The 10,408-nt window shown below is 36.9% G+C and overlaps 2 protein-coding genes across 2 annotated transcripts; one reads left to right on the top strand and one right to left on the bottom strand.

Moving 5' to 3' along the window:
* Positions 1–32: 32 nt before the first annotated feature.
* On the top strand, positions 33–3,153 carry LOC140970285 (subtilisin-like protease SBT4.15; the record flags this gene model as incomplete). The annotated part of the gene is made up of 8 exons (XM_073431938.1): positions 33–195; positions 270–375; positions 802–1,309; positions 1,396–1,496; positions 1,596–1,814; positions 1,894–2,002; positions 2,077–2,290; positions 2,488–3,153. Coding segments are annotated over 8 exons (1,965 nt in total), but the record flags the coding sequence as incomplete, so codon positions are not given.
* A 270-nt stretch (positions 3,154–3,423) lies between these two features.
* Positions 3,424–7,299, bottom strand: LOC140970284 (IQ domain-containing protein IQM3-like). Its single transcript, XM_073431937.1, has 9 exons — positions 6,930–7,299; positions 6,646–6,760; positions 6,469–6,534; positions 6,250–6,338; positions 5,709–5,796; positions 5,330–5,476; positions 5,136–5,228; positions 4,495–4,596; positions 3,424–4,117 (listed from the first exon to the last, which is right to left on the bottom strand). The coding sequence occupies exons 1-9, from the start codon at positions 7,271–7,273 to the stop codon at positions 3,644–3,646; spliced, it is 1,518 nt and encodes a 505-aa protein (XP_073288038.1). The 5' UTR covers positions 7,274–7,299; the 3' UTR covers positions 3,424–3,643.
* Between the last annotated feature and the right edge of the window lie 3,109 nt (positions 7,300–10,408).

Here is a 10,408-nt window from a genome sequence, read left to right as displayed (position 1 = left end):
CTTATAAACTGAATCCCTGGATTTGTTCTTATTGCTTGTCTGCTTTCACAGAGAAACAAGGCGTTGTTTCGGTATTTCAGAACAAGGTGCGGAAGCTGCTGACAACAAGATCATGGGATTTTCTTGGAATGCCAGAGAATGTGATGAGAAAGCATCAATGTGAGAGCGATATCATAGTAGGTCTTCTTGATACAGGTTGGTGGAATTTGGCTTTTGCTCAAAATTTCCATTTAATTAATTATGTAATATTGATTTCTTTCTTGTTTCAGGACTTTGGCCAGATTCCCCAAGTTTCAATGATAAGGGGTTTGGGCCTCCCCCTTCTAAATGGAAGGGGAAATGTGTCAAAGGTGTTAACTTCACTGGTTGCAACAAGTGAGTATAATTTTCAAAGATTTGGTTATAATAATAGGGAGGAATATTGACCTATTTGGTGTCATCGCGCATTCGGACGCGGATTTATTAATGCTTACTTTTCCCCCACCAAATCAAATTAGGAGTTCATGTTCAACTTGTTTGGTAGGTTCATCCGAAGGAATAAAAGCTAGTCGTCATGCTAACATTTGTTCTCTCAACTTGTACCTTATATGAATCGAACTGGTGACTGAATTCTTGTTGACTACCTAAAGCTCTAGCTGCTAGTGACAGTTTACTTTATGTCATTTAAATTATACTGGGCCAAGCGATAATAAGCTGTGTAGCCATCCACATAAAAGAGTTTAGTCATCTTTGTTCCCCAAACATTCCATCAGTTTGTTAGTTATATATTTATGAGTTGATCTTGTTCTGACAATATGGCAGCAAACTCATTGGCGCACAGGCCTTCGATCTTGCAAACATAGTTCTTCCAAATGAAACAACTCCATTGGACACGGACGGCCATGGAACTCACACAGCCTCGACTGCAGCCGGCATATCAGTGAAACGCGCAAGTTTATATGGCATAGCAGAAGGCACGGCACGAGGTGGGGTGCCATCTGCCCGACTAGCAATTTATAAAGTGTGTTGGGAAGCAGGCTGCAATGACATGGACATTCTAGCAGCATATGATGTAGCAATTGCTGATGGAGTGGATATCATATCAGTATCCTTAGGGGGAATAACCCTGAATTACTTGGATGATTCTATAGGCATCGGAGCATTCCATGCCTCGAAAAAGGGGATTCTGACTGTCTGTGCGGGAGGAAACTCAGGGCCTTATTTATGGACGGTCCAAAATGTAGCTCCGTGGGTCTTTACAGTGGCTGCTAGCTCCATAGATAGGAAGTTTGTCACAGATGTCAAGTTGGGAAACGGAGACAAGTTTTCTGTATGTCAGTTGTTAATCTTTTCCCTTTTTTTATTTACTCGAATCGTAACATCTACGAAACTGCTTTTTCTGTTGTTTCTTGACAGGGGACGTCGCTTAATACATTTTCTCCTAAAAAGGTTTTGTACCCTTTAATAAATGGAGCCCGTGCGCGAAATACTAGTTCGGCTGTGATTGGAAATGCCAGGTGTCTTTACACCGACTGAATCTTGATTTTATGTCTATAAAGTAAAAGAATATGCATATCTGTTGTTTTCACCATATAATTTTTCTTCTTCTGTGGCAGTGCTTGCGATTATGAGACGTTACTCGAGAGTAAAGTGAAAGGAAAGATCGTGTATTGCCAGGGAGCTGGGGGTAATATTATGGTTGACGCATTAGGCGCCATAGGCACCATCATGTCTAATGATGTGTTTGAAGACACGATGTTCTTTAACGACAATCCAGTGAGTTATGTCAGTATTGAGGATGGCCTAAAGATTGATAAATACATAAACTCATCAAGGTGAGTGCATGCATATACATTGTATTTTAACAGTTGAGATTATACTTTATTTTATCTTTGCATCATCTTCGTGTGATAGATCGCCTCACGGTGTTATATACAAATCAAGAACAGCCAAAACAACCGCACCATTTATAGCTTCGTTTTCATCTAGAGGACCCCAAGAGATCAGTTCACACATACTCAAGGTAGGAAGGATTGATAATTTCTGGTTCTGTTTTTGCTTCAGGTATGTTGTGTTACATGTGATTTTTACGTGTAGCCTGATATCGCTGCTCCTGGAATCGACATTTTAGCCGCATACACAAAATTCAACACAATGACCGGAGATAAGGGTGATAAGAGAGTTGTAAAATTCAACATAATATCCGGAACTTCAATGGCTTGCCCTCATGTTTCGGGTGCTGCAGCCTATGTCAAATCTTTTCGCCCAAAGTGGTCGCCCGCCGCCATCAAGTCTGCTCTAATGACTACCGGTAAGCTTTCATTTTGTAGACTAGCAAAACTTTCGTTGCACCGAAACATATCTAGCTGATGCACAATTCAAATCTTTGAAGAGCATCTCTGTTGCATATCTAAACATTTCAATCCAATTTCACACAACACAAACACATCAAGATTTACAATATTATTTTTCTCCTCCTTGTGCTGATATGTGAACTTACTTCTGCAGCAAAAGAAATGAAGGGAACGCCACTGGGGGCCGCATTATCCTCGGGCTCGGGGCAGATTAATCCAAGGGCAGCATTACATCCCGGCCTGATTTACGACATCGATACGGAAGCCTACATCATTTTCCTCTGCAAAGAGGGGTACAATACCTCAGCCATTGCACTAATAACAGGAAACAAGAAGTACAATTGTTCAAACGTCCGACGAGCAAAAGGAGACGACGGGCTCAACTACCCTTCGATGCATATGCAGCTCAACAAAAATCAGACAGACATTTCAGCTGTGTTTTATCGAACAGTGACTCATGTTGGAGATAGTAAAACAGTGTACAAGGCCCAAGTTGAGTCGCCAAAGGGTCTTTCGATCAGAGTCACTCCAGACATTTTGACGTTCGATGAAACTAATGAGAAGAAGTCGTTCAAAGTGAGTTTGAGGGGAAGATTCCTGAATAAGAAGATATGGTACCTGTCTGGATCATTGAAGTGGAGTGATTCTAAACATAATGTTAGAACCCCGATTCTTGTTTACAGGGCGACATATAATTAGCACTTTGTTAATTTTCACACTTTATTTTTGTAGCGAATGCGTTGTTATAATTTTTTTGCATGTAATTAGTGTTCTTTCATTTTGTGTTTTTAAAATATATACTAGTAGGCAACAATATTGATTTTTGGAAACTTTTTTACGCTTTCATGCATTTTTCGCTTCTATTTTGCTGAATTTTTGTAGTATGATCAATAGTCATGTTATCAAAAGGGCTCTTTTGTGAAGTAGTATCAATTACCATTAAAGACATTTTTGTAAAGTAGTATCGATATTAAACATATGGGAAATGATATTGTTAAATAATCAACCAAATAAGTAAATATCAGGAAAAAAAAAAGAACTTTTTTTTAAAATCCCGGCTCTGATACTATATTGAATTATCACACACACATCTAAAAGCTGAAGATGTCATAGATGCGAGGCATTTAAAAGTTCATTGTCCGTAAACGTAGTGTGCCGCAACAATTGCCCATTTGAGTAAACTACGATATTGAAGTCAATATCAACAATGGCAGAATTTTATGAACACTACATAATGTTACAGAACGTTGCAGCGAAGGACGGCGAGCTGAAATTACAGGTTCAAATCCAAAAAGCTCGTCGTGTCGTCATTATTGAGAATCAATACGTGCAGAAGGTGAAAGCAGAGCACCAATCCTTTTTGGGGTTGGCAGTGAAGAGCATGTTCGCGGAGACAGGTTAGTAAGTTCCAACGCCTGTAACCTCAACTCCACAGGATAATCAGCAACACAACCGATTCGGGGGCCGGCTCCAGTTGACCATTTGATCGGTAGCTGATGGCCCAATTGATATGACTTCGCGGCATTCTTGGAGTTGATCCTTTGAAGAATTGCCATCTTTGGAACGTCAGCTTTGGGACTCTGGAGACCACCGGAGAGTGTCCTCTTGTACTCGGTTCTAACTTCAGGACTAGAAGGTTTGGCTGTTTCGGGAGACAGGTTGTTCTCTTCAATTGGAATATCAGATGGAACTGATTCTGATGGTTGAGAAACTTCAGACACCGCCCCGTCTTTTGTCATTTTACTGTAATCAGCATATTCATAGTCTTCATTTGCCTTCCGTATCTGATAAAAGAGAACATGGGGCAAGAATATAAGGTGAAAAACTCAAAGCGGAATGAGAAGTGGAACAATTATTATTCAGAAAGGTATATTGAAGTGAGAGACTGCATGAGGTAGAGAAGCCTCCATGGTGAAACAGGGGTAGACCGTGTTCTAGTTGCATCAACGTAATTATGCGAAATCTGAAGCAATTTATGGATGCATCTTGCCTCCAATATATAAGAACAAATAGTTTTTGTTCCAACAATGTCGTCATTGATTGCTTAGGTTCATCCAAAAAATAGAGAATGTATCTCTTCATAGGGCTAGTTAAAGAGATGTGTTCTGACCTAGGTTAAGTGAATGGTAACTGGTAAGTCAGGGCAAATGTAGTGACATACCTCAACTTCTTCCAGATCGACTCCATTTTGCCCGAGAAAGGATAAAAAGCAATCAAGGCTCTCATCAGTTGGTTTATAGTGTCCACTATAAGGTGAGATACACTGAAGAGCATGAAAAGTGATTGTGTTAGGTCGAACTCATTGAACAAAATCTTCCTTCAGTGGGACAATAAATAAAATTTAGAAATGTACAGCTTGTACTCGCACTTGAAATTGCTTAGATACACATTTTACTGTGTGTAACGAGTCAGAGTGATGTGTATAATTAAGAAATAGCAGAAGATTGACTTCAAGTGTTTAGGTTGCGTGTGCCTTCCCTGACAGAGAACAAACTTCGAGCGGTATGTTTATTTGCATTAAGTTTGCATAGTGATAAATCAGATTACAAAAACGAAGGGAGAGATGAATCAAACGAATTTATCAGTTGCATAACGTCTTGAATTGTTGATAAAATCATGTATAGTAGTATTTGTCTGACAGTATTGGAACATCATAAGAATGCAAGTTGATTTCTGTTTAATCTTTACAGGAACACACGTGAAACTTTTAGAGAGGTGCATTTGGATGTAAAATCATGTCAAATGACACAACTGCCGGCAAACTCAACGCAAACAATTGGATAACAATATCTCATATAGTACCTTAAGTACTCCATCCTCTGCCACGAGCCTTCCAGCAGCTAGAGTAGCACCTCCAGCAAGAAAGCTGGAATGATGGAACGATCCTTTCTTTTTCTGGAGCCAAGTCAAATACGAGAACGAAACATAACTTATAAGAAATGGAGGATAAGAAAAAACATCATATCTGTATTTCTACTTTGATAACCTGGCATTACCTCTCCAGCGTAGAGTCTCTTGGTGGTGCCCACGACAAAGATCCATTTTGACCCAGGTGATCCTTCGTTTGTATCAAGAGGTTTCTTGCTGAGTTTTTGCAATAGTTTACCGTCAACAACTACATATTCATAGTGTTCTCTCTCTTGCTGGCCAAAGCAAACATATAAGAGGTTAATGGTACTATTTCTTGGATTGACTCAGATTTGCAAATTAAGTCAAGACACAATTTACTATAATTGCATGGCTAAATTGTGTTCACGGTCGTAATTTTATCTATCTACAGTATGATTGTTCGAGCTTCTGCAAAATGGGGGAAAATAAAATCTTAAAAGAAAACAATTTTCTCAATACAAACTAATCAAAATTTTGGTCACGTACTGGTCCAAGATATTTGATACATTGCTGGCGAAGCTTTGATCTAGGTAACTCTTTAAGATCGACCTCTTTGCCATCTCCAAGATCCAACCTGCATAAACAAAGAGTGCTGGGATCTCAACCTGCCTTTAAATTAGACACCATCTAATCAAATAAAAATGATGCATCTGAGTTTCATACGTCTAGCTTTAAAGTTTCAAACCCGCAGAAGATCAGAAATCCATGAACCGAAAAACAACAGAAAAGTCACCAATCCTCTCAACACATATATTATCATTAATTAAGTAAAACTTTTCAAATCATTAACAATTGCATGATGATATTTAGATCGTAATCTGGCATCTTCGTCTTCTAATTTACAACATAGACTTTGTTTTCTTCACTTTCTCCTGTACCGCAAGAATTACACCGAGCTATCCTGTTTGACCACCTTTAAGTGGAGCACTACGATAGTGGCAATTTCAGGCCATTGATTCAAGCAAAAAAGTATTACAATCAAACTAACAATAAAGACAACAAAAAAAAAATCAGATCTTCTACTCACCAGTAGAAGAAGGGCTGACCAGCATTACTTTTACACCACTCGTCGTAGTAAATGTGTAAGCTATGACCATATCGATGCCTAGGATCAATCTACACAGAAACAAAACGAAACAGGTTTGCAAAAAATCATACCATTATTGTCATAAAACGGCCAAGCAAAAATCTGAAGGACCGCGAATAAAATAGTCCAAAAGACTGGAGAAAAAATCAAAACACTCACAGCTTCTATCCAGTGCTGAAAGGCCAACTTTTGTGCCTTTTCATCTTTGGACAAACCTTTGCCTACCTGTCCCCATATTATTTAATATATTTTGCTCTCATGTCTCTTTCTTCAAAATAACCACTCTTATATTTAATATATATATTTAAAAAAAAAAAGAAATAATGACGTTCAAACCCTGGAAGCATTTAAACTGATGCGATTCCACCGTAACACTGCACTCTCCGGCTTCAGGAAGTTGAAAAACGAGATTGTACTGTGATTTAATCGCGCAAAATCGATCGCTTGCCACCTTCAGATTCATCATGTAACGGAAGTTAAATTAATCAAAACTTTGCCGACAGAGTATGAGTAAAAAATAATAAACCACACGTCACATGTGTACGTGTATATGTAGACAAAGAACATTTAATGCACTGGCGAAATGAATTCATCGTTGATCACCAAAAAGGCAAGCTCACCATAGCTCTTCTGCAACAACGGCAGAATCAGCCAACATGCGCCGAGTACGATAGCTCCGGTAGACCTTCTGAACTTTCATAGCCGCGCTCCGGGGACATCTGCCCGGAGCATCCGTGCCCTCCCATTCCACACCATCCTCCGCCATCGATTCCTGCAGCCCCGGAACCTCGGAGGATATATCAGAGATCCGGAATTCGGAATAGTCTCTGAAGGAGAAGGCAGGAATGCTATCGAAAGTGGGGAGCGCGTGGGGTTGGACCTCCATTGAAAGAGTGGGAGGAGGAGCTCGAGAGAGAGAAGCGGGAGAACTCGAAAATACTGGAGTGCCTTCCCCGCTGATCATACCTGTCCTTTTTAACGTTGCGAGTGCGCGTGCCCATCACTCGCTCACCTAGTGGTACACTTTATCCAATTGTTTTCTTATTATTGATTGATTTTTTTAAAAGCGATTTTAAAAAAAAAACGCCAAACAAGCGTTAGGTCAATCGTTAAACATTATAAAATTGGATGTGCGAAATTATTTCCAATCAATTAATAGATTTATTATTTTATTAAGATATCTATATTCCTATATGTTTTTTTTTGTGATATGGTAGACATTTGAAGTGTGACGTAATAACTTACAAATCACGTTAATTGAGTAAATTGTATTATACTTGTGAAAAACTTGACCAAAAAATTGTTGATAATGAGAAACAAATTCGTGATCACATTATATTTATCTATTTCACCAACTTGAACACGTGATGTGATATTTTGCTCCTGATATATTGTACTAAAACTTTTTTTAAAAAAAAACTCAATTTTTTTAATATATTCAACTGATTTATATGGTCAGAAATTACTTTGAAATTTTTTTGTTTTTTTATTAAATTAGTGTGTTTCCAATTGCATTTCACGGTTAATCCGGTTTAGTCATTTTTAATCTTAATTGTTAGAATGATGGTTATAAAGGTGTTCCCTTTTTAGTTATTATTCTTTTATAAAAATAAAAATCGTATTTTCGCTGATATAACCATTATTAATCCTTCGAAATTCTTATTTTTACCAAAAATTTCGGATTTTAGCACCTATTTAAATTGTTTTAAATTTTCAAAATTTCAAGAAAATAAATACTACCAAATTCGTGCTATGTAACGCTAGAACAGTCCGATTAGTACCGCACCATGTATGACACAATATTTTTATTTGAATTCAGAATATCAATTGATATTTTTATATCAAATCATATCTGGTATGACACATCTAAATATAACATAAACTGAACCGGTTAGAACCTACCAAAAGTTTATAAAAACTCACTTAAACATTGCACAAGTTAACTAAAAGTTTTTCTTTCTTGTTTCAAAAGTATGTATATATATATATGTGTGTGTGTGTGTGTGGACTTTTTCTTTGAGGAAGCTTCCTTATTCCACAAAACACGATCTTAGTCCATAATGATCCAACTTTCACGTATTGGTCTCGAGAGTTTTATCAACCAAATTTAAATAACGGGGTGATATTATGAATGTGAGAACCCGAATTTCCAGCAGTAACTAACATTTTTGCAGTAGCTAGTAATATTCAGCAGCAATGCAAAAAGTTCAGCAGAAGTTAGCAATTTCAGCAACAACTAATATCTCAGAAGTTGATATTTTTCAGCAGATAGAATCCAGCAGCAGAAGAGTTCAGTAGCGCGAGATTCCAGCAGCAGCTACTGATTCTGCTTAAGACTTGTAACTGAAATATTTAACATGAAATAAAGACTGTTAATGACAGATTATGGCCATTAATTGAGAGGCTAACAGTCAGATTTTTGCCTATTAATAACACCTTCAAATCTCTGAATTGGTGTCACACAAAACTTGAGTTATCAATTGAAATTCGAGCTAAGCGAGTGTCTTTTCTGAGCAAGTAAAATCCAGTAGCGAGAGAAAGCAAATTTTAAACTTCAACCGAAACTCCTAGCAAATTACTGTAAGTGGGCTTATGTATAAATATCTTGAAATCAGTTTGATAATTCCTGTTTTTGAAGCAAAGTATATGTATTTTTGATCACTGATTTTTGAAGCACTGAAACCTAGTGAACTAATGGTAAGAATATATATTCTGAAACATTTCTGATTCCTGATTTCTGATTTCTGGCCTCACCCCTTAGAGGAGAGAACATAGGAGACTGTTATCAGTTTAGCCATGAAATTCACGAACGTGCACAGTGCTTGCTTGTTTAATTTTTAGTTCTGATTTCTGTTCTGAAACCTGTGATTCCTGTTCTGAAAGTAAGAGTTTCTGTATATTATGTGTATTGTTGTTTCTGTTAAAAATGGTTTTGAAAAACTGGGAGTTATTCCCGCCCCCGCTTACTGAGTGAAGACCATATGACTCACTCACCAAACCCATCTCAGATAAGAACGAGGAAGAATTGTTAGAAGAAGAAGAGCAGAATCAATTCTGGGGCTGGTGAAGAAGATTGTTATTGTTCAGTTCTAAATTATGTTTCCCGCTGTATCTGTTAAAATATTGTTATGTCTGATTTTACATTTCGCTGTAAAACATTAGTTATTCAAGTTTGTATCAGACAATGAATTATTCAGTATTATGAATAAAAAGAATGGTTTCTGAATTTTGTACTTTTGAGACTTGTTGTTTTCGAATGTAAATTTGAGATCAACGTCGGTGTCGATCAATCCCGTCCCTGGGAGGTGACAATGAATTCCAAACCGTAACTTATGAAAATATAATTGTGAATGATTAGCATAACAGGAACAAAACGAGAGTCGCAGACGATTACACAGTGTTTTTGAAGAGTGGCTAAACTTTTAATTGTTACTCACGTGAGTCTACTTTGGTGGGAGCTCATCATCATGTACCTGATGTTAAAGGTTCTGACTAAAAGAACATGCAAATTTATTCAATCAAACGATAAAATAGCGAAATGTTTCATTCCTTGAAAATATGAAAAATATTTGTGTTGAAAATTATAATGTTGAATGTTGAAAATTATATAAAATTAGGTGTTGAATATTGAAAATTAGTGTGTGATGATGTATATAATGATGAAATTTATTTTTGGATTATTTGTAAAGAAATCCTATAAATAGGTCTTCATTTGTAAAGATTTGAGACAATTGAGTTGAGAGAAAAATATTATAAAGTGTGTAGTGTGATAATTTTGAGAGTTTGAGATTTTTACTTTTTACCGTAAATTTTTACTTTTTCACAACACGTTATCAGCACGAAGCTCTAAAAGTCCTCCATACTTTTCCAAGCTCCAAACAGAAGAAAAATGTAACAAAAGTAATAATATTTATTTTACTGTTTATTTATTTATTGTATATATACTTAATATATAATATAATGTTATAATAAAATACATTTTTTAAAAACTTGTTATAAATCCTGGGAGGATGTTAAGACGACATCCCACACTCCCGGTAAGGGATACGACAAGTATAAAAGCCTATAAGGTTTTTAAACAAAATATCTTATGACACCT

Source organism: Primulina huaijiensis, unplaced genomic scaffold (assembly GCF_012295235.1).
Source record: "Primulina huaijiensis isolate GDHJ02 unplaced genomic scaffold, ASM1229523v2 scaffold5325, whole genome shotgun sequence".
Lineage (NCBI taxonomy): Eukaryota > Viridiplantae > Streptophyta > Magnoliopsida > Lamiales > Gesneriaceae > Primulina > Primulina huaijiensis.
Note: the sequence above shows the minus strand (reverse complement) of the source record. Positions and strands in the feature narration are given on the sequence as shown.

Excerpts from the sequence above, each read along its gene's own strand:
- LOC140970284 (XM_073431937.1), bottom strand. The coding sequence starts at position 7,273 with ATGATCAGCGGGGAAGGCACTCCAGTATTTTCGAGTTCTCCCGCTTCT. Across the intron at positions 6,535-6,645 it reads TCAGTTTAAATGCTTCCAGG|GTAGGCAAAGGTTTGTCCAA; the intron begins GTTTGAACGTCA and ends ATATGGGGACAG. Across the intron at positions 4,597-5,135 it reads CAGAGGATGGAGTACTTAAG|TGTATCTCACCTTATAGTGG; the intron begins GTACTATATGAG and ends CATGCTCTTCAG.